Source organism: Delphinus delphis, chromosome 9 (genome assembly GCF_949987515.2).
Source record: "Delphinus delphis chromosome 9, mDelDel1.2, whole genome shotgun sequence".
NCBI lineage: Eukaryota > Metazoa > Chordata > Mammalia > Artiodactyla > Delphinidae > Delphinus > Delphinus delphis.
In genome coordinates this window covers 31,097,635-31,122,107 of record NC_082691.1, presented here as the reverse complement: position 1 = coordinate 31,122,107, position 24,473 = coordinate 31,097,635, and the positions used below count along the sequence as shown (strand labels likewise).

The 24,473-nt window shown below is 40.9% G+C and overlaps 2 protein-coding genes across 4 annotated transcripts in view; one reads left to right on the top strand and one right to left on the bottom strand.

Moving 5' to 3' along the window:
• ELAPOR2 (endosome-lysosome associated apoptosis and autophagy regulator family member 2) overlaps positions 1–9,254 on the top strand; it is a 76,504-nt gene extending 67,250 nt beyond the window's left edge. For both annotated transcript variants that reach the window (XM_060020346.1, XM_060020345.1), the window contains one exon: positions 4,682–9,254. In XM_060020346.1, coding sequence (XP_059876329.1) covers positions 4,682–4,741 — 60 coding nt within the window. In that variant the 3' untranslated portion in view covers positions 4,742–9,254. The remainder of the gene's footprint in view (positions 1–4,681) is intronic.
• A 3,646-nt stretch (positions 9,255–12,900) lies between these two features.
• GRM3 (glutamate metabotropic receptor 3) overlaps positions 12,901–24,473 on the bottom strand; it is a 234,208-nt gene continuing 222,635 nt past the window's right edge. For both annotated transcript variants that reach the window (XM_060020344.1, XM_060020343.1), the window contains one exon: positions 12,901–13,453. In XM_060020344.1, the coding sequence (XP_059876327.1) occupies positions 13,380–13,453 (74 nt within the window). In that variant the 3' untranslated portion in view covers positions 12,901–13,379. The remainder of the gene's footprint in view (positions 13,454–24,473) is intronic.

The window sequence follows — 24,473 nt, the reverse complement described above, 5'->3', positions numbered from 1 at the left end:
GTTCCTCCAGCCTTACTTCCCACACAATGAAGTGGACTAGATGACGCCTGTATACAGAGTGGGTTACGTTATTGTAGAGGAACTGGCTTGGAGAACATGAGTCTTTTATAATGGGCCTGACGTATGTCTGCCATTTGCTCCACAGGGAAAGACAATATCTGTAGCTTTCTGGGTTGTAAGCAAACGTTTCCTTTATTCTAGAAGGAGACTTTATCTATATCATCCAAGGCTGTTATAGAAACATCTTTGGAAAATCACGTAGAATAAAGGCCTATCAGTGTCTTTTCATAAGACTTGCAGAAACACAGGAGGCCCATGAAAAACTATCTTCCATCACAAGTTGACTTAGACTTCTCACCTGGTGTGATCTTGTGATTCCCTATTTGTTTTGTTTTTTTTTTTAACATCTTTATTGGAGTATAATTGCTTTACAATGGTGTGTTAGTTTCTGCTTTATAACAAAGTGAATCAGTTATACATATACATATGTCCCCATATCTCTTCCCTCTTGCGTCTCCCTCCCTCCCTCCCACCCTCCCTATCCCACCCCTCTCTCCCTGTGCTATGCGGCTGCTTCCCACTAGCTATCTGTTTTACGTTTGGTAGTGTATATATGTCCATGGCACTCTCTCACTTTGTCCCAGCTTACCCTTCCCCCTCCCCATATCCTCAAGTCCATTCTCTAGTAGGTCTGTGTCTTTATTCCTGTCTTACCCCTAGGTTCTTCATGACCTTTTTTTTTTTCTTAGATTCCATATATATGTGTTTGATTCCCTATTTGTAAGGGTGGTATCTTACAATGAAGGGAGCCTTTAGGTGCCAGGGAATGCATTTAAGGGAAAGTCATCTCTGAGCTGAATCTAAAAGGATAAGTGGGCATTATGAGCACTACCTAAAACATTAAGTGTTTCCTCCTCTTACAGTACCTCTTCTGTTTTTATATTATAGCCAGAGAAGTGAAAGCTTGAAAAGATTCTTGAAAACAGTCACAGGAAACAGGGAGGGTAGAGCTTTTTTCCCTGAGAAGGTGCAGTGTGCCACATGTTTTTTTTTTTTTTTTTTTTTTTTTTGGTACACGGGCCTCTCACTGTTGTGGCCTCTCCCGTTGCGGAGCACAGGCTCCGGACGCGCAGGCTCAGCGGCCATGGCTCATGGGCCCAGCCACTCTGCGGCATGTGGGATCTTCCCTGACCGGGACACGAACCCGTGTCCCCTGCATCGGCAGGCGGACTCTCAACCACTGCGCCACCAGGGAAGCCCCCAGTGTGCCACATTTTATTTTGAATAGCAATTTTAGTCAATGTAATGATTTTGTTTTCATTTTTTAAGATGAAAATTTGAAGTATTCCAGAAAAGTTGAAGGGATTGTGCAGTGGTACAACCATATATCCACCACGTAAATCTTACTCCTTATTCCATATCTCGCCATCCCTCTATCCATTTATTGATCTATCTTCTTTTTTTTGATGTGTTTCAAAGTGAGTTTCAGACGTTAATACCTTTGATGCCTAAACACTTCAGTTTACATATAATTGATGAGAGAATTCAATGTTTTAAGTTTTTTTTTAAAGGCAAAATGTTTACACAGAGTGAAATGTATATTTCACAAATACACGATGTGATGAAATTTGAGAAATGAATATACCTGTGTGACCCTAAATCCTGTGAAGATATAGAACAGTAGTCTGATGTCTGAAAGGAAACACATGTCCTTATGTGTATACTCAGTCCCCATCCCCCAGGGGAAGCTATTGTGATGATCTTTTAAAACTGTAGATTAGTTTTGCCTGTTTCAGAACTTCACATAATCGTCATGCCAGAGAGTGAAGTTTTTGTGTAAGTTTTCTTCCACTCAGAAAAATCTTTTTGAGGTTCTTCCACCTTGTTGTGTTTATCTATAGCAGATTGCTCCCTGTGGAGGAGTATTCTGTTGTATGGATTTGCCACGTTTGTTCATCTGTTCTCCTTTTGAAGGACCCTTGTGCTATTTCCAGTGTTTGACTGAATGAAGCTGCTATGAATGCCATTGTACAAGTTTTATTGTGTCCCACTTTAAAATTTTTTTTTACTTTTTATTTTAAAATTTTTTTTATGTGTGTCCCACTTTTTAAAATGTTACATATGATTTTATGGAGCAAAAAACTTTATAAATTTCTTAACTACTGTGTCAAGTAAGGTTTACTTTGTCTTATATATATCCTTATTCATGGTCTAAAGGCCATACTTCTTTGGTATTTCCTTATGCCCTGGATTTGTGGAGTTTCATTTATAGATTTACTTCAATTGACTTTTCTTAACAATTAAAAAATACCTTCAGTTGATTTTTTTTCCTTTTGTTCATGTCACCGTCATTTATGGGATACTATCCACCGGGTTTTGGTGAGATGTCATATTAGACACAGTTAATCTCAGAGACTAGTTTATTGATGGAAGACATATGCACATCAAACACACACATTCATGCACACACACAACCCACGTACACAGGATAATCCGGTATGACAAGAGTATTGAGTAGGGTCTCTTGGAGTACAGAAGAGAACGGAGTACAGTTAGGTGGGTAGTGACAAGCTAAGGAGAAGCTTCTGGGAGAAGTTGGATTTTGAGTAGATTCTTGAATTTAGAGCTTAAAAAGATCATTTTATATGGCATCTTTATTTAATGCATGAGTAAACTGAAACCTAGAGAGGTTCACTTATTTGTCCAAGAGTGGGTGAGATGGGAATTAGAAACCACGTATTCTGAGTTCCAGTCCAGGTTTTTTCCTTCTGCATGGTGGTGTTTCAGTACATTTTTACAACCACTGATTGACAGCCAACCATGTGCTAGGCCTTGGGTCATATTATGGGAATTAAAAAGTGAACAAGATACAATTCCTGCTGTTAGGAAGTCCCAGTCAGTAGTGTTAACTACACACACACACGCACGCACACACACACACGCGCGTGCATGGGTATATATCCCACCACGTCAGCCATAGGAGCCAAATCCCATGTGAACATAGAACACAGAGGAGATGGTAACGAAAGCCCTATGAAGCCCTAATAGCATGACTGTTTTCAGTGTTTTACTTGAACTATTACCTTGAGGATAAGCAACAGGTCTCTGCCTGCCCTTCCTGAAGAACAAGTTGAATCAAATCTTCTCAAGGCAGGGCCACAGAAAGCTCAGCTTTCTCTTATAGTTCATGGCTGATACTCTAACACTCTTTCCTGTAATACACTGTGAGCTCCTTGAGAGCAGACGTTTTGTATCCCATAAAGTCTAGTCCTGTTCCTGTAACACATGGGTGCCTAATAAATACTTGAATTATCGATGGTTATTCCTAGAAGATTAAGGCTAGTGAACATGAGACTTCAGGCAGGATCTCCCAGAGCCGGTGGGTTAGGGCGCTGCGATCTGCAGGCTGCTCTCCCAGGGGCTTGTCGTCTCGGTAGAGGCAGGGACATGGGATATGCTGGTGTTCATGCTGTGATTTTTTTTCTGTAATCCTGACCATGTGGCCTTAAATTGATCTGAAGTCTCTGATTTCTCCACTCAAATGAGAGAAGACACAACAGCAACCTCATTCTTCCTGACAGATACTCAGTATCTATTTCCTGTTGTTTTCTCATTTCACTTCTCTGCTTTAGAGACACATCCATGTGCACCCAGGACTGATCTGCCTCATATTTCTTTTATTTTTAAAATAATCCTAGTTCTGTTCATCTTTATTCTCTTCAACAGCATAGTTCCCCCACCCCATTCCAATAGCCTTCGGAAAGCTTTGTCTAACCATGAAAACATTGGGAGAAACCTCACCTCTTATTTGTCTTTTTCCCCATTAAAGAAGAATCATTTATCTTAACAGGCTACATTTTGAATGTATTATATAACAAATGCCAGCAATGATATATTTGCATTAAATTTTTGATTTATTATCCTAGATGACTTCTTTTTAATATCTTTAGTAGGCATGATTCCCAAAGATTTTCCTCCAACATATCAGTGGACCCAGATGATCTTGTGTCTTATTGGTGTCATCTTTATTTCTGCTCTCCTTTTTTCTTATGATTTACCCTGTGTTATCTTGAGAATATTTAGTTTACTGTCTACAATTTGCATGGATAGGTCATCTATTTCAGCACCCGGATCAAATATCCCCCTTGCATGGGTCTCAGTGACTTCTTCACAAGAATCACAGCTTCATCTTTTGGTATCTGTTGCAGTCATGTGTTTGCTCCTGTTTTGAATTGTGTGTCTTATCCCCTGGACATCTGTTTGGGATTGACATGTACACACTGCTATATTTAAAATGGATAACCAACAAGGACCTACTGTATAGCACAGGGAACTCTGCTCAATATTATGTAACAACCTCAATGAGAAAAGAGTCTGAAAAAGAATAGATACATGTATATGTGTAAATGAATCCCTTTGCTGTACTCCTGAAACTAACACAACATTGTTAATCAACTGTATTCCAATATAAAATAAAAAGTTTAAAAAAAAGGCATCATTCAGGGTAGGCATGCTATCTGTTTTATATCTGCCACCCTCCTTTAAATGTAAAATCCTAATTACAAGTGGCAGGTACGTAGATTAAAATGATTTCAGAACTTAGTTTCTGGATATGTAAGCTCCTAAGATCTTATTGGAATTTTAGTGAGTTGATTTTGTCTTAATATTTTTTCCCCCATAGGACAAAGAAGACCATTTTGAATCTGTTCAACTGAAATCCTCAAGATCTCCCAATATATGAAAGACAGTGCTGTAGCCTTCAGACTAATGAACAAAGAAACCTGCTCTCTAGTTTTACAGGACCATAGTTTAGAGCCTGTCCTCGTATCCGGCACATTGGTGATGTCACAGAGGAGGGCCATGCCGCTGAAAAGGGAAGGAGGTTGAAATGTTAGATTGCCTTATAACGTGGTCAAGTGTCTTGCCAAAAATAAGAAAGCAAATGTTTTGAGTCTCAACTGAAGATGAAGCTCAACTCAGGAAGAGATGTATCTGTATATACAAATAACTCAAAACCAAGGTTAAGCCCACGAGTGCACTGCTGATGCATGCCATAGAATTAATGGGTAACTTTCCTTCTTTATGAATTCTATATAAAAAGTGTGTTTGGAGGGCTGATGTGAGCATATGCATTGTGATCCCATTTATGTCTTGTCTTTGTTTATATTTTGGGGAACAATTTGAAAAAATTTTTAAGGTACAGTTATTTTTTCCCATTATTTATTTTCCTGACAGACCTTAAAACATGTTTTCTATTAAAAATGGTGAACAAAGAAAGACAATAGATTTTTCATTTTTCCATAGGGTATCCTTGTTGATTTCAGAAGCCTAAGTAAGCAGTAATTCTTAATGAAGAGTCAGCATGTGCTTGGGTTATCTAACTTATAATCGCCTTTGAAATTCCATCCTTGTTGGAACTGGTAAGAAGGGCTTGACTGAAAGTGGGATTCTTAAAAAAAAAAAAACAGGGATAAGGAGAAGCCTTGACTTTCCACTGGTACAAACAAGCTGACACTATTATAAAAGTCAAATGGCTTGAAACAATTTATGTAATACTTGAAGTATAATTTAGAATGAGTAGGAAAGCTTGTTTATCAGAGCACTTGCAAAATCATGAGAAGAAAGTGGGCTGGCTTGTCTATAAGTACAGACAACTGTACAAAGGTATTGGGATAATTTCATGGTCTCCAGAAAACGACAGTGGGACATTTACCCTATGTCAAGCATCAAAGGTTATATGCTTATTTTCCTGCCAAAGACTTTAAGGATTATGACTTCCATGAAAGTTTTCTTTTTGAGTTAGCAGGGCAGGGATTGAATTTTAGAAAATCGCATAGAACTGTATTCAGAATAAGAATGTGGTTGTGTCCCATAAGCAGTTATGAAATAAGTGTTGTTGCTCTTATTCAAAAATGATCCAGGTAACTGTCATATTTCCTATGATGGACGGGTTATATTGGTATTAGTGCGACTTAAATACTGTTGGTTGAAAGAAGTTTGAATGAAGCTGGATTTGACCAATTTTGTGTAAAACTTAATTGTTCTAGAAGTGGGAAAGAGGGGAGTTTCCTGACCATTTATAATCTAAGGTGCTCTGGTTTGTTTCCAATAACAGTGATCTTTATAGGTTTTAATCCAGATTTTTTAAAAGCCTGGTGATTGGCCAAGAGAGGCAGGGCATAGGGGCAGGGTTTATTGAATGTTTTGCCCCAAGTCTGTCAATGAGGTATGACTTGTAACTTTTGATTCAGCAGGTCGTCCTTAGTTTTGTGGCAAATGAGATAAAAATAAATAATTGAATTTATTCGACTGGTGGGTAAAACACTGGACCATTCTGTTATTGTTGAGTGAATGTTTGTTTTGTGTACATCACTACTGTTGGATTCGTGAGTATAGGTGAGGTTGCCGTTGTTTTATTGTTTGTTGTGAAATTCACGGAGGGCATTGCTTTACATAAACGTCTTCCACGTTTAATTTCTTAAATTCTATTATAACGAAGAAATTATTTTGGCATTGCTCATGTTTATCCTGCCAACAGTGCTGATGCCCCTTTCCCCATCTTGATCAAAATTTAAACAGAAGAATGAAAATACACTTGAAGTGCACCCTTTTAGAGGAACCCTGGCAAAGTCATACAGACTGGACAGAGTCAGGAAGTTTCCGCATAGTCACCTGTCACCTCTCTCTTCATCTTTGCTGTGCTCAACATGTACGTTCCAAGCCATAGAGATAATTGGGATTTGCTCCCAGGTAGCTTCTTTATTCTCCTGTCACTGGACTAAAATCTCTGACGTGTCAAAAATGCCTTAAATTTTAATGAACTCTCTGAAAATATAGTTGGTATTCAAGGATATATTTATTTTATTTCTAATTTTAGATATAAAATAGATTTTGGCAGCTCAGTCCCATCTTTGGAAAGAGCTGACTTTTTCCTTTGGATCCCAGTGGGTTGTCATTTTATTCCAAGCACTGAAGAAGTATGACAGAAGGAGTATTGTGAGGAAAATATTCAGATCAATCCTGGCTATAGAACTCACTTTAATTTTATGTCTTGCCTTTGCAGATCTCAGTGGAATGTTGAAAGGCATAAACAAATTAATCACGTTTCTATGATTTTTAGCTGACAGTTGTTATTTCCTTTCCCCTCTAAGTGGTAGAAGTTATTTGTTATTTTTCTAAAAGGCAGTTTTGAAGGCTTAAATACTCCATTAAGTCAGCTGTTACCTATAATATCTCTTAGCGCTCTGTCAAAACATTTAAATCAGCTTTCCACTGAATGAGATTGTGTCTTCTATGGATAAATTATATCATGCCATTTAACAATGTTGAGCAGTTTGATATGTGTTCACTTGATTTAAAAGATTGGATTCTATTCTTGTTGACTTTTCCCCTCTTTGGTTACCAGTGATCAAGTCCTTTCCAGGATTAAAAATGTTTCATAGTATTTTTGTGTAGATCTTTGTCATTATTTTCTTCCCCAGGAGAGAAAAGGTGGTTTAAATGGTTATGTTGAACAATTGCTTGGGTCTAGTCATTTACCATTTGGGGTCTCCAGGTTCCCAGGTGGTGGGTCATCGATTGACTCTAGTTCTTCAAGACAGACCTGGTCAACTGTCATCTGACATGTGTCAGTAGAGCTACTTCCTGTGACTCGTGGTCATTCCTAATGGGAGGCTAATATGCAGATCATTTCTCTCTTCCTAATGAAAGTAAATTTCCTGGGAGTCGTGGTGGGAAGATGATTTTACTGGCAAGTTTATTTTATTGATTGATTTATTTTTAGGTCTGCATGAGTGGTATTTAATCAGCTTTACTGAGGAATGATATACAAACAATAAACTCCATCCATTAAACATGTGCAATACGAGTTTTGAAAGTTTTATATACCTGTTACATCACTACCATAATCAACATACAGAACATTTTCACCACACCCAAAGATTTCTTATAGCCTTCCTTTCTCCTTTCACCTCCAGCCTCCAGGCAACCCCTGATTTGCTTTTTAACCATTACAGCTTATTTTGGACTTTTTATAAATGAAGTCAGGCAGGAATGTAGTCTTTTATGTCTGGCTTCTTCAGCATAATGATTCTGAGTTTCATCCATGTTGATGTGGGTAGCAGTAGTTATTTTTTATTGCCGAGTAATAGTCCATTGATTGGTGGAATTACACTTTGTTTATCTGTTCATGGGTGTTTCCAGTTGCATTAGAGTTTTTATTATCACTTAAGAGTGCTGTCTACTTCAGTGCAGACAGGACCAGTTTACATTTCTTCAATACAGAAGAATCAGATGTTTTAGTAGGTGAAAAATATAAATTGCCTCATCTGGCCCATTCCTTGATCTGATTCTGTCTCAAAGGCCCTCATCCTTGAACTCAGGTCTCAACACAGTCAAGACGCTTTCCATTACTTTTTTTCATTGTATTGGCATGTTTAAAGTCAGTGTATTGCTGACGTTTACCTTTTGACAGTGAAGATGTATAGAGTAGAACTTCTTCAGAGGACTTACATATCCTCACATCTATTTTCTACTGACCATGAACATTATCTCAGGTTTACATGCCCAAGTCCTAAATTAAGGTCACCCTAAAGAAAAGGACTCAAGGGGAGTAAACTGAAAAAAATCCCAACACCTCACTTATTCCTTGGATGCTAAAATGGAGTTCACCTTCACAGTAAGTGGCCAGAGATTACACACTTGCTGGATTTTATTTTGGTTTAACATTTTCAGATGAGTTCATTTTAGGGTCATAAATGAAGGAAGTAAAAGATAAGGGCGAATAATTGAAAATTAATTGATACTACTATTGCAATTGATATTAATTGATGTTACTATTGCAATTGTCTAGATCAGAGGCCAGCGAACTTTTTCTGGAAGGAGTCAGATAGTAAATATTTTCAGCTCTGCAGGTCATGTGGTCTCTTGCAACTCTTCAATTCTGCCTTTGTAGCATGAAAGCAGCCACAGACAATATAGAAATGGGTGTGGCTGCATTCAAATAAATGTACTTTATGTGCGTGGAAACCTGTCATGAAATGTTACATTTCTTTTGATTTTTTTCCTCCAACTATTTAAAAATGTAGAAGCATTCTTAGCTCACAGGTTTTATAAAAACAGACGCTAGGCTAGGATTTGACCTGCGAGCCGTGGTTTGTTGACCACTGGTTTTAGTAACTACAACCCACAAACAAAACTATTTGGAAGAAGCTGTTTGCACAAATTTTTTTGCCCTTTAGGAGTTTACACCTTCAGAGTTTCTCAAGTCTCTAGAGAGGATCAAGAAAAAAATAACCCACCCCCCTCCCTTGATGATTTAATCACTCACCAGGTGACCAAGCTAGGCTCTCTTCTGAGTTCCTTTTATAGTTCTGGGACTTGATTGTGGATATTGATTAGGAAATGATAAACCTAAAACAAGTGAATTGGTTCAAAGTCAACCAGCACAATTGATTTAAAAGCCTTTCTCATTGTGGTTTCTATGACATTTGTTGCTAAGGTAACTGGATTTGGAGATAATATTCAATCTTACGTACAGATTTATTTCAAGTAACTCTGTGGAAGTAGTGTATATTGATGCATATAGTGTCAGCCTAGATTCCTGAGCTCTGGCACTGGAGAGGGTCCCCTGCCAGCCCTGGAGGGTCCATTGCGTGTGTTCAGGCTGCACACACCTCAGTCCACACGCATTTACCGAATCCTATTTTAAGACTGACTGAGCTGCAAAAGACACGTAGGATTCCTTCAGTGATTGATGGTTCAAGAAACAGACCTCCAGTCGCCTTGAACGAAATGTCCCAGTTTGGCTTTTCATTTGCTGGAATTTTCCTCATCTTATGAACAGTGACTCTTCGATGAAGAGCCCTGTCTAAAATAGCTTGTGGATATTGGTAAATTTGGTTTGGAGGGGAGTAAATATTTCCTCTGTCTCAGATGGCTGATTTCAGATTACCATTGCTTGGCTTAAATGAACGAGTCCAACCGGTGACAACTGTGCACATCTAAGCTTTCTGTCACAGGACAGGAGTGATAGCTGCCTTATTCATGGGTTTGGGCCTTATTAGGGCTGTGAAGGTTAGAATCCATACGGATGGTGCATCTTCCTGGCGCCTCACTTTTCTTGGCTTCTCCATGTTTCTAGCCCTTTGCTGAAGAGCTCTGGCACCCAGAACTCTCGTGGTGGTTGCGTGGATAAAGAGGGGGTGAGCTGAGGGGCAGTGTGGGGTGCATACTGTAAAGGGACACTGGCTGAATTAACTCCTTTCAGGCACTCTCCTAATCTGTCCTCTGTGTGGACTGCAAACCAGCTTGCCTCACACTTTGCAAATGGGACCTTTTTATTTTACCATGAGAAGCCTGAGTGCGCAAGAGAATCTTAATACTTGAACTAGAGAGGACACGGAGCATTCCAGACACGGTCAACTCTCAGGAATCCGACAATAATCAACCATAACATTAGGTTCTGATATGTTTTTTATGAGTGGGATAGAGCATTCTGCTTGAGTTCCTTAAATTCAGGATGTTTTTGCAAAGATGGATCGGCTCAGTAAGTTTTATATTCTGAGAGAATGAAATGTCATTACCGGAGTTAAAAAAGAATCCATCCAAAACCTATTTGTTTGAAATGCCTCATGTGAAAAAGATTTTATAGCTGCTATTTTCCATACAGATGCTGAAAGTTCCTTAAAAAATTACTTCTAGGGATCACACGTTAGAGGATGCACTTTTGAATAGGAAACACGGTACGAGGCAGGGGAGAAAAAGGTGATGAGAGCTGTCGGTCAATGCACTTTCAGTGCAAAGGCAGTGAGTGAAATAGAGCGGCCATAGATCGAAACCCAGCTCTCAGAAACACCCACTCAGGATTCACCCACAGCCCCATTGTCTTGTTTACAAAGATCCATGATCCATTTGATTACTTTAGGCGTTAGCTGTGTCTCTGAACAACCCAACTGATACTGCCTTCCTTAGCCTGTCACATCCCATCAGTGGATTGAGTTTATTTTCTCTCCCATCAGCCTTGCCGTTGCCTTGATATTGAGCAGATGCTCATTCTGAGTACACTTATCTAGCAGTCCTGCCAGTTTCTGTCACAACAGACTTTTTTTTTTTTTTTTTTTGCAGTACGCGGGCCTCTCACTGTTGCGGCCCCTCTCGTTGCGGAGCACAGGCTCCGGACACGCAGGCTCAGCGGCTGTGGCTCACGGGCCCAGCCGCTCCACAGCATGTGGGATCTTCCCGGACCGGGGCACGAACCCGTGTCCCCTGCATCGGCAGGCGGACTCCCAACCACTGCGCCACCAGGGAAGGCCAACAGACTTCTTTTTTGCCATCTAGTGCTGTTGAATCTGTGACTCAGTCTGCCCCACCCACTCCCCCCCAGTCCAGGTTCTTCTTTGAATATGAGAGTTTAGAGACTGTTTGCACTGTGGTCTTTGAGCATCTGGTGAGTTTTGAACACGTTGATGAGGATGCTGATTCAAATGCATGCAGAAGGAAGAAGGGAATTTCTAACATAGGACTCCTCACTTTATTTCCTTCAAGGCCAGTCCTGTTGGCTTTTATGCACCTGCTCATTATTTCTGAATATTTTTAAAGTAGTACCAGTCTTGGTTAACCAGGCCCTGGTTATTTAGCCTGTGGGTCCCTCATAGCCTCCTCTTCCTTCCTCAGTTGCAGTTCCCTCATTAGCATATTCTCCAGTCTTGTTGCTTCTTAAAGGCAAGAACTATGTGTTAATCATCTTTTTCTCTGTCGTGGGTTGAAGAGTGACCCCTTAAAAGATACATACACATCCTAATGGTACTTCATTTCCAAAAAGGGCCTTTGTAGATGTCATTAAGGATCTTGACATGAGATCACCCTGCATTGTCCCGGTGGGCTCTAAATCCAATGACAAGTGTCCTCATAAGGGACACACAGAGGAGAAGGTGACATGAAGGTAGACGTAGAGATTAGACTGATTTGATGTCAGGAAGCTGCCAGCCACCAGAAACTAGAAGAGGGATGGAATGGATTCTCCCCTGCAGCTAAGAGGGTGCAACCCTGATGACACTGAGAGCCAGTTTCTGTTGTTCTAAGCCACCCAGTTCGTGTTAAGTTGTCAGACGAGTTGCAGGAGACGAATACCTTCTCTGTCCATGGTATCTGGTGCAGGACCTAGCAGATAGGTACTCAGCGAAGTTTTCTGCATGAATCAATGGTTCGTGACTCAAGGGTTTACCGGGAGAAAAAGGACAGTGCTGGTAAGAATGAGCCAGTTGTAGCTTATCCGTGCTTTCCCTGTTTGCTCCTTTATTTAGGTTAGTAAAACATTCACGTTTAGAGATGAGTCTATATGCCTGAGCATGGTTCTTGGGACTTTGGAAAAGCATTGAAAAAGAAGATGTGCTACATTTTTGTTGCTACGTTCAGCTGTGAACCATGAGAGTGATTTTCCAATGGAATAACAAGATGCTTCCCCAGGCTCCTTGCTAGTAATTAAGGTTGTTTTGGGAAATGAGAGCCATCAAACCTCCCCTGGCAGGTCAGCCTCTGCAATCAGAGGAATGCAGGGATGGAGGAACCCTCTCTTTGCCTCAGAGCCATATTTGGGCAAAATCTGGGCTGCCGTACAGATGTGGCTTAAAGAAACCAACAAGGGTATTATCATCTGGCCACTGTAATCCCCTGATATTTATGCTGTCATCAGTCAAATTCTGATCATGCGATCTGCAAAGAAGGCTACATCTGCTCACAGCTCCCTCGTAGGGTAACAACTTGTGTTCAGTGTATCTAGATGTGAAGAGAAGCATGGTTAGATCATTTCTTCCAACATTAAAAAGTAGAAATGGTCTAAAGTCAACATACTCAAATTACCTGGGATGATTAAAAAAAAGTACAAGCCATTATCCACCATGCTGGAAAACCTTGAAGGTTTTATTCTCAATATCTTTGCATTAATACAGATGCTTTTTACTTTGTGCTGAGAAAAACAACCTGTTACACATCATGTAACTTTAATATACAACATAGAAACTCATCCTAAGTTAGTTACAACAAGGACCTACAAAAAACTTCATAGGAAAAAAAGTTACCTAATATCGCCACTGTATTTTCTAATAGACTGACCCTGTTAGACCCTGTCACCAATGCTCAGCTCTGTAAACAATGGTTATTTCCATGTTCTGGGGACTTGTTAATAATAGGGACACTAAAATCAGTCTAAAAAGTTCTAGCACGTCACTATATACTGTACAGTCCTTAAAAATAATTTATTGTACTGTTTCTAAAAAAAGGTACTAGGGGTGTTCTTTTGCTCTGTTTCCGCATTCCGGAGCTGCATGTGAGCACTTTCATCTAACAGCCTAAAATCACGAGAACTGAACTGCAATTCACAATCACAGAGATGACGTGGTGGAGTCTAGGACTTCCCGCCCGTTGCACACCGTCGGCACATACGTGCTTGCAGAGGCTGGAAAACAGAGCAGGACAGAAAATTCTGGATTAATCAAGGGGGCCACAGAGCTACTGGCATGGATAATCCTAGACACTAGTTAAAAGTAAAAAACTCACTTTAACTTGGCCTTGGAAAATGCTAGGTGATCTAGTGCTGTAGTAGGTCAACTTTCTAAACGCGCTCTTCTCAAAATTAGTTTGTATCCTGGAACTTACCTCCATTACTGTCATACCTCTTGGAGAGAGTTGATAAGCATAATCACTGTTGAAAGAAGCCACTTGTGGGTTTAAAATTAGCTTTGGTAATCTTTAAACTGGTTAAAATACAGTGTGCAAAATTGAAAGCTCACTGCAGTTTCCTTAGACTGTTAAATTAATTACTATTTTCAATACCTTAATTAATTTTGTTCTCTCTGGGCAGGCACGTCTCTACATAGTGCCATAAGTCATCCGTGAACTCTACTGCCTGAGAGAATGGTTTGCTATACTTTCATTGTTCAGTGCATAACCTCAGTGAAAATTCTAGTGAGGGCTGTGGTGCTAAGAACTTCAATTTCATAATAGTTTGCAGACAGGAAGACATTCCAAAGTTATGATGCTCTTGTTAATGACAATAGTGACGACAGTGTCAGGGTGTGAGTATAATACGGATATGTATATTCATTCTTTTTAGGGCTTGTCGTGTTCCTAGATAAAATTCCTAGCTCCGAACTTGTTTTAAACAAAAGTTTTGTTTTTTTGAGAAATCTAGGGACAGTTAAGTGATACCTGTTTTGCCCTCAAAGCTCTTTCCTTTTACTGAATGAGAACAAAAGCAAGGAGCCCCATCCTGCATAGGATGAAACTGTATGGCCAAGAGAATCAGTTAGCGATGGCCTCACATTACCTTTTGGAGCTGATGACGTCCCATCGCTTGACCTGTCCATCTGGACACACTCTGCCTGGGAGGAGCTGACCCTCTTGGCTACCTGACCACAGCTCAGGTCAAGCTGCCCAGTCAGCTGTCCCATTCTTTAAGGGCATAGCTCTTGGTTAATAATCAGATAAACTAATTTCATGTCATGCTAAAGTGTTCATGTTCGCTATCCTAGTGGAAATATCCTTGCTCAATGAAATTGCATTTTTCATAGGAATTTCTTTAAACACGAAGGAAAAACTAAGTATGAAATTTGATACTATGTGGCAGTAAGTGGGGGAACATTCACCATCTTTGGGACACTGAAGTCTTTCAGCAGACACCGCCCCAACTAGGGAAACTCCAGCCTTTCAGTTCTGCACTGATTACTTGTCTAGGTTTGTGAGAAGTCAAGTCTGTGTGGCTGCCTAAGGTTACAGTGGAGTCATGTGACGTGGTAACACTTTTGGAGATTTTTTTCCTTTTATCATTTTTAGAATGAGGTTCAGTTTCTTTTACAGTATGAACCCGCTAAAAGCTGCAATATCTTGGGGGACAGGGATGGCATAATCCACATTTCCTGAAACTTCTACAATGAAGACATAGCGTGTGCCAGATAAATGCTGGATGGAAGGTGATAGTGATAATAATTCCAAATGCGAGGGCATTAATTTATTCTTTGCAAAGCTTCTTAGTATACTTTAATTCTCGCTTCATCAAAGCTAGGTAAGGCAAGAGAAAGAACAAGGTGAAACGGAGTCCAAACGAGAGTGCTTCTGGCCATTCAATATGTGCGTTCTCTGCAGCTTCCTTGTAACCACCTGTCTACTTGGCATCTCCATGTGGCTGTTTAATAGGCATTTCTAAATCAAGTGGCCAACACATGACTTTTGATTCCCTGACCTGTCCCCATTTAGTCTTCCTTTCCTCAGTGAATGGTCTCACCATCTGCCTGGTTATCCAAACCGAAAGTCTAACATTTAAGCCTCTTTCCTTTCTTGTCTCTCCTTGCGTGTCAAACCCATGCTCAAGTCCAATCAACTCAGGCTCCATCTCCAACTACTTCTGTCTCTGCATCCAGCGCCCCGGTCCAGGCCAGCATTCCCTCTCTCTTGGCCACTGGAATAGCTGCACTACTGGGGTCTCCGTGTCCACCCTTGCTTCCCGGCAATGCTTCCTCTATACAGTAGCCAGAGTAGTTTTAAATGGAAGTCACCTACCTACACACCTCCTGTGGCTTCTCTTTGTGCTCTCCTTACTGTGGTTTATAAATCCCAGCACGATTCAGACCATGCCTATCTTTCTGAATTCACCTAATTCTGTGCTCCCGCCCCTACGCTTTTTTTGCTTTTGTTCTCAAACACAGAATACCTGTTTCTCAGTTTCTGGCCTTTTGTAATAGCTGTTGCCTCTGCCAGGAATGTTCTTCCCTCTCTTAATCACATATCTGGCTCCTTCCTGTCATCCACGTGTGAAATGTCACCCTCTGAAAAAGGCTGTCATCAGGCCACCTAGTCTGAGGTAACCAGCCAGTTTCTCTCTTGTCACGTTATCCCATTTTAAAGCTGAGTTTTTTTCCTTGCCTTTTTTTTTTTCCTTAGTGTCTTACATCTTATACTCTTGACTAGAAAGTATGCTGGGGCTCTGCTTGTCTTTTTCATTATTTTATCCCTATTGCTGGTCATGGAATAGACACTGTATAAATATTTTCTGAATGATTGTATGAATGGTTGCCTTTCAAAGAATGGGGGAACCGAGAAAGTTTAAAGAAAGAAATAATCTATTATCCTGAAGAAATGACCAGCAAATGTGAGGCCTTTTGGCAGCCTCATTTTGGAGCAGGTTGGCCTTTCTGCTTCTCAAGCCACATGGTGGCTTCGACCATCACCCACGTCTGCAAAGAACTGGCTGGGGCTGTGAGCATCCCATAGCAGGCATGCTGCCTTTGACATTTGGACTAAGCTCTTCATCTTTTCCAAGATCAAATTTTATTATTTCTGTGCAGGTTTTTCATTTTCAGAGGTTGAAGAGGAAAGATGTGTCATGGGGGTACGTCTAGGAGAACCAGGGATTAGTGTGTTAATGCTCCTTGCTGTCGACCTTGAACTAGTCTAATCCCCTCTCTACCTGCACTTTTAAAGATGGTGTCAGAAACCTACTGCGATGTTCCCCACACTATTCTGGAATTTAGTGTAATTCTCTTCTTAAGTGTGCACTTGTGATTTGCTTGCTGACTGCATTCTAAGTTCTTAAAAATTGGGTATATTTTGACCATGTAGGTAAGGTACACGGGCTGCCCAGATAGCCACGAGCTTATTAGTGTCACATAATCTTCTCCTAAACGCCCTGTGGACATCATTATGGAAGGTTACAGAATAACCTGGAATAACCTACCTGCTTTGTAGGGACATTAAAGGGAACACCCTATGTTAGAATGTCTAAACTCTCGAGGGGAAGACAATGCAAATTCAAGGTCTTCTTGCAACGAATAACAACGGCAAAAAGCCCCGCAAGACTCTGCAGTTATTTTTTCCCCCTAAACACTTTTTAGTGTATTGAAGGGGATTGTAACCTCTATTTTTCTGCTTCTCTTTTTCTGTTTCATCTGTAGCTTTTGCCAGTGCATTTTTTATTATGTAAAAAAAATTCTCGTTTTAGTACATACTGCTGAATATAGCAGAGGAAATTACTGTTTTATGAGTTTACCATCTCAATTACTTTGCCTTTCATAAATATTTTACAGATGCTCCTGGATTAGCCCATCTGTTATTCCCCAAGGTAGTAAAATACGTGGAAGAGGAAAGTGCCGTCATTTTCGTGTGTGTCTTTGTGATGAGCTTTTCTATGATTTTAATGAAATTCTCGCGAGATTTTTAATGGCGTAAGTTTAACCTATTTTCTTAAGTGAGGTTAGGCAGATTTCTATAATCATCCTTTCTGTCAGAAATAAGAGGTGTGCAGGCTTATTTTTGGCTCTTCTGGGAGTGGGGGTGAGTAGCCGCTGTTGCTCTAGGCTTACGTGGTACTTCTTGCTACTTAAAGTGAAAAGTGAAGATAGCTGTAAAAGACCTAATCAGTTCCACAGCTGACCACAGAAGGACCATTCACACCCATCAAAAGGCACGTTTTGCTTCACAGACTTGGTGAAGCTTTAGAGATCAATGCAGCCAAGTGGCAGCTTTGTCTAGCGCCGTGAAATCCACTTTTGTACCAGTGAAGCAGAGACTGGCCAGACTTTGGAGAAAATGACCCGCTTTTTTCTAACTGGGCCCTCGATCAGTGCTCAACATATTTATTTAATAGATTCTTAGGGATGCCAAGTCTGTTAGTCAGTTTAGTGACGGAGACTTGGTTCCTGAGAATCAGCGTGTTACTCTGTGTAATAGATCAGACTTGGAAAAAAATAAAACAAACATTTAAACAGAAAAGACATTCCAGTCTGTTTCCATCTGTTCCATTTCCTCGCTCCTGGTGACCCCAAATAATTTCTCCCAGCATGTCTGCTTGTTTAGATATTTTAATTCTGTGGTCATGGAATACAATTTCCATCCGTTATTTGTTGCCTTGTCCTCCTGCTTTGTCATTGAATCTGGTTTTTTACTCATCACCTTAATTTACCTGTGCTAGGGCCCCTTGGTCCCATTTCAAAAGAAGTATATGTGTTGATGATGTTGTCTGGGCAGATGCGACACTGCTAGCCACTTGTTTGGTAGCCTTGCTGTGTCAGAGATTTCTCAGTGGGAGACTGAGATTCCATTAGTAATAAAAGTGGGCTAGATTCTCAGGGGGTGTTTCCCCCTTTATGACCAAAGTAATTGTCTTAAACTGTTACTAGTAGTCTTAAGAGGAAATCATATTCATTATGATGTTGGATAGAAATCTGTAAACATAAGATTTAGTTTCCAAGTGTGAAGTTAGAACTTATGAAAGCAAAGACTTCTTCATTCAGTGATTCATTTCTTAGGAGACAGGATTCATGGGAAGAGAAAATACGGCATGTACCTTTCTATAGACCGCGATGCAACTTAATTACCTCATGAACAGAAATGCCACTTGATCTTCAACTTAATACCTCAGTCCACTGTTGCCACATCATGCGGTCCTTTCCAATCGTGTTCTTTTATTCTCTCTTCCCTCCCCCAAGAAGTACCAAAGTTGGATGCACAATAATTTCTAAATAAGAAGACTCAACATTTTTTTGTACTCTTCTACCTATTTTTCATTCTTCCCACATCCTCTTAGTTGCTTCACATCTCCTGTTTCCCCTCTTTTCTATCCAAATGTGTTTTCAGGCGAGGAGCAGAAACTCATTCACCCCAAGGCTCAAACAACTAATAGGAGCTATACGTGCTACGACATCTAGGGGATCCAAACCAGAAGCCGAAAGGGTTAAACTCTAATCAAATAATGTCAGGCATTAATTACTCCTTCTTTCTAGTGGAGCTGATCCTGTCAGCCTCACCTTCCAGTTATCCACAGCAACTGCATGCTGTATCAGCTTCCACTGCTACCAACCTGATGGAAGCCACCATCATCTGGGTTAGGCAGTAGCCTCCTAAATGAGGTCTCTGCCTACTTGCTGTCTTGTATTCTGCCCACACAGCCAAAACCATGCTTTTAAAGTCAGGTCCTGCCACAGCTCCGATGAAACCCTTCAAGTGTTTTCTCAGTCCTTGCAACAGAAAAGTAAAAGTCCTTACAGTGACTTGCAGAATCCTACAAGATCTGCTCCATCTTTGTCCTAACCTCCTGTCACTTTCACCTTTATTCATTTCCCTAGAGCCTCATTGGCCTCTTAGATGTTCTTCTAACTTTGGACCTTCGCATTTGCTGTTCCCTCTGCGTGGAATGTCTTTCCCCCAGATATCGGCCTGGCTCCCTTCTCTCGTTTCCATCATGTCTCTGCTCAGTGTCACCTTATCACTTCCTTCCACTCTATAAAAACAGGAACTCTCTGTATCCTCAGTCCACCTTATTTGCCTATGTCCCATATTATTTTCTTCACATCACTTGTCAGCACCTGAGTTATTAAGCACTGTCGGTTCGTCTCTCTGTGCCCCCTCTTGCCTGATTAGAATGCAAGCACCGTGAGTGTAGAGTTGGTCTGTTTTGTTCATTACCACATCTCCAGTGCCTAGAGCTGAGCCTGGGCACAAAAATTTCTTCAATGAAGGAGTGAATTATCCATCAAATTGGTCACATTTACTTGGTTAGTGGTTTCTCTCCCAAACGCTCTGAAATTATTCCAGGTAAGGCAGAAATGTTAAAATTTTTTTTCCATATGAGTAGGCATTTTCCTGCTATAGGCGCAGAGATATTTCCATTTATAGATGTCCTCCAGAGAATTTCACTAAAAATGAAGTCATAGAAATAGCATATAATAAATTGAGGTTAGACCCTTTGCTTTCTTTTAAGGTTTTGATCATCTGAGATCCATGTATGGGCAGTATTTGATTAAATACATATTTTCTTTTTTATTGACATATATACATAGTTCTCAGCACGGTACCCTGTTCCCAAAGGCGTTAATAAATTTGGGGTTATGTGGAAATGCAGATGACTATAGGTATCTCTCATACAATACCTGACCCGCTGGTTTAGGGACTCTCTTTGAGCTGGTGTGTTTACATTCTGTTCTAATGTACAATACAGAAGAGAAACTGTACAATGTAATGTAATTCAAGAAAGTGATGCTTTTAAAAAACTATGGAAATGAGAGAAGTTATATCTGACATAAACATTAACTACATTCATTTGTCTTCATCAAATCACATTTTCTAAGAAACTTAGTGTGTAGCCTCTTTGGAATATCAATGCCACACCTTGTCTGTGTGCAGCCTGGGCGTGGGGATCACCGGGGGCTCAAAGAGACATGATTTATGCTGTTGAACTCCCTGGTATGGGCTTTTGAGAGGAACACAAGTCTGTACTCATGCTGGTAGAACAAGATGCTGTCATGTGTGGTGCTTAAGAGAAAGCTTTTAACTTGAAAAAAATCATTGCATGTGCAGATGCTAAGATTCTTACTGTCAGAATAGTCTCTGAGGGCTTCCCTGGTGGTGCAGTGGTTGAGAGTCCGCCTGCCGATGCAGGGGACGCGGGTTCATGCCCCGGTCCAGGAAGATCCCACATGCCGCGCAGCCGCTGGGCCCGTGAGCCATGGCCGCTGAGCCTGCGCGTCCGGAGCCTGTGCTCCGCAACGGGAGAGGCCACAACAGTGAGAGGCCCGCGTACCGCAAAAGAAAAAAAAAAAAAAAAGGATAGTCTCTGAGATGAATTTTGTAACTGAGCTGGGGCAGAAAATCCAGAGGCCACAGGAGCCATAGAGCAGCTTTTGAGAGTTTTATCTATGACTTCAGTTATCAAATTCCTTAAAGTACCTAATAGATGGGACCCTGGTTTTCTCATCTATAAATGTGTTTGTTAGAATAAATGATCCTTAGCATCCCTTCCAGCTCCAGGCTGTGTAATAAAGAAGGTGGGCTGTAGCTGCCTGGGGAAAACCTAGCAAAATAGTAGAGGTAAAGAGAAAATGATTTAAGGGTTGCTTTAGAGTGGTTGTGAGAGAAGTAAATGGAAATGTCAAATAAAAGAAGGAGAGGTATTAAACATCAATTTCCTAACGTATAATAGGGTTACCTATCATAGCTGGAGACTATCCCCCCATCCTCAATGAGGGAATGAAGGGGAATAGAAAGAATGAGGTTCTCAGGAGTGCTGTGGACTTTGCTCTCTTAAGGGAAAATGGATTGACGTATATCTGATTTGGATGTACTAGGTGTATTCTGCCTGGAAGCAAATGGCTCAACTTACTGACAACTCTAGGCTCTTCCTACGTTGATCAGAGAGGATTTATGTTTATAATATACTTACGCCTGTGGCGAAGAAGACGTTCATTTCAGTCTGGGTTGCCAAATAACTTCCTAATTTGCTGGCCAGTCATCATGGGACTCCCTGAACTGTAAAGTGCAGGCACATTATGCTGTTTTTCTGGACTAGCACAGTAGAGAAGAAACTTGGCATTATGTGCTTTTTTTCTTTAAATAAAGTCCTGTTCAGAGTTGAACAATGGCTTGCCCTGGCCAACTGGGGTATCTTCAAAGCTTGGCCATTGATAAATGCAAAGGCTTGTCCTCAGGTACTTGCTTTCTGTTGCTGAAGCTCTGTGGCAAATTATACTGTGAAACTAGAAGACGGTTCCCTCGATCTTTTTAGACTGCTGCTTTCTTTTTATAATGTGCCGATGCTTAGTGATAAAGAATAATTCTATTAATTGAGCAGTTCGCACATTACCACCTAGACAAGTGACTTTCTGAATAAGGTGGTGGCAGAGAAAATCAATCTCCATGTGCCCATGGCTCCTCCGGGACCCAACTCTGGGCATCATTAATTAGCAGAAGCCCCTTGGCTGATTTAATGATAATGACATACATACATCTGAATGATCACCGTGAGCAAGGGAAATACACATCCCTGTAGGACCACGTCTGGGGACATAATAGCTCTGAAGACTGTTGGACACACTCCATTTCTTTCTTCTCCCCGCAGCCTACGCTGATGCAAACCCATATTAGCGTCAGCAGTATTCTGACCTGCGCAGGGCCTATAGGATCTTATGCTGCCAAACCTCACGTGTGCATCCAGTTTGTCTCCCTCACAATGACACCATTCGCTTACATTCTGCACCCATGCTGGTAGAACAAGATGCTGTCAGGTGTAGTGCTGAAGGGAAGGCTTTTAATTAAAAAAAGAAAAAATCATTGCCTTTGCAGATGCTAAGATTCTCAGCATACGTTTTTGATTGCCTGTCTTTGGGAATCAGCTGTGGGAAGCTCCTTTGCTTCTAAAGCTGAACCAAACAAAGAATGACCTCTTTTTTTTTTTTTTTCCTCTTCCAAATACAAAGGATGTTTACTTATGTGTGTGGGTGTGGGAGCAGCATTATAGATATGAACTTAGGATTTCAGGGTCTCTGAGTCCTACTGCTATTGGAAGGTGCATTCCCACCTTCAGTAAATGTTTCTTGAGTGGCCAGGTGCGTCTATGGGAGAAATGCCTTCTGTGGAGGGTTCGGACAACAATGGGGGAAATGACTGTGCCGGGATGTGGCTCTTGGCATCATGAAGCAAAGGATGGGACTTCAAGGGCCTTTCCTTCTCTGAACCCAGGGCCTCCTTTCTCTCTGAGGGCATCTAAGTGGAGCTCCCTGCTCTGCACTGATAGCAGTGGATGAAGCAGACAGGATGGTTTGGGCCAAGGTTCTCAAACCATTTTCCTTGGACCATCTCTGTTGAACCAGCTGGAGTATCTGTTACCGACCACACTTCTGGCCTTTACCAAGACCCCATGATACAAAGGGTGGGGCCTGGGAATCTTCATTTCAAAGAGTTTTTTTTTTTTAATACACAAATATTGGGGACAACTGGCCTATGGGTACACTTAGTGGAGAAAAATTACTGTTTCATTTTTATTATTCTGACTCCCACTGTATGTAGTTAATCAGATACAACTAAAATTGGTCTCTTTTGCATACAGCAATATGTAAACATTTCTCAAATGGTGAGTTTTCCAAGATGTCCTTAACGATGTTCTTTCTTCCATGCCTGCTTCTGAGTTTGGCCGTGCTTTTCTATCTTTTGGGAGCAACTGCTCAGATTTTAAAACCCGCTAACTGAACTTCTTTCTGCTGTCAGCCACCTTAGCTGCTGTCAGGGAGCTCACTTAGACTCCAAAGTGATGTGGTATCTCTGCTACTCTCTCGCCAGAGAATTAACCCTGAATTAATACGGCCGCAGCTTCCAGTCAAGGTGACTTCTTGGTATTGCATAAGCTTAAGTGTGTCATGTCACTTAATCCCTGCTAAGAGTGCAGTACCGGTTGGATTTGGGATTTGGAGAGCGCAGCATAATAAAAATGGCCACAAATTCTTTGAGCGGTGGAGTCTGCCTCCCTCCCCTTGAATCTGGGTGGGCTCTGTCATGCTGTCTGGGTCCCATGTGGAGAGAAGGCATCCCACCTAGGCACCATGTACGAGAGTGAATCACTGCGGACCCTCCAGATCAGTTCAGTCTCAGCTGACACCACAGGAGGACCCCAGTCAGGGCCTTGCAGAGCAGGTGGACTGCTCAGTCAAGCCTTGCCTGAATTCCTGACCCACTAAATCAGGAGAGATAACAAAAGGGATTTCTTTTAAGCCACTAAATTTGGGGGAAGTTCGTTATGAGGGAATAGATAACTAAATGTGTCTGTGCGGGGGGTAACTCCGTTGCTATGCCAGCTTATTCTCGTCCATACATGGGGTTTTTGTTTTTACCTCTGGAGGCACTAGGTCAGAAAAACAGCAGCAATACTGGGAACAATAATCCATTGGAATAAAATGCCTGCAAATACTTAACCAGAAGAACATAAATTATGTACAACCTAGGAAAAGCATACGCTGTACTTAATGAATGCAGAGCAGTTTAAGGATTTTTCTTGATTCTTTAAACAGCGTACTTCCCAGTATTTAGGAGGGAGATGGATATTAATTGAGCTGAATCTATAATGGAGGAAACAGGCACTGAAATATTAAACCAGTTGCTTAAATTTTCATCATAGTGGGTCAGTAACACGTTTATACATAGAACTAGATCCCATAGGCAAGTGGCTTTCAAATATCTTTGATTGCAGTTCATAGAAAGAAATATTTTACCTGAACCTGGTACCCATACATAAACTTGAGCAAACTTGGTGAAATACTATTTACCCTGTTACATATGATGCACTCTAAGATACTTTATTCTCTTCTCTTTTATTTTTATATTTTTTATTATTATTATTTTTAAATGTCCAGGTCAGTTTTATTTTATTTAATTAATTAATTAATTTGGCCATGCCGTGCGGTATGCGGGATCTTAGTTCCCTGACCAGGGGTCGAACCCGTGCCCCCTGCATTGGGAGTGCAGAGTCTTAACCACTGGACCACCAGGGAAGTCCCTCTATTTCCGTTTTTAAAAAATGCTGGTCAAACATGCTAAATAAATTTCATGACCCATTAATGGATTACATTCTACAGTATGAAGAACACTGCCCCGGACACTAACCTTCCTGGGACCAGGGATTCTGTCCTATTCACCACTGTGCTTAGAAATATCTGGTGTAT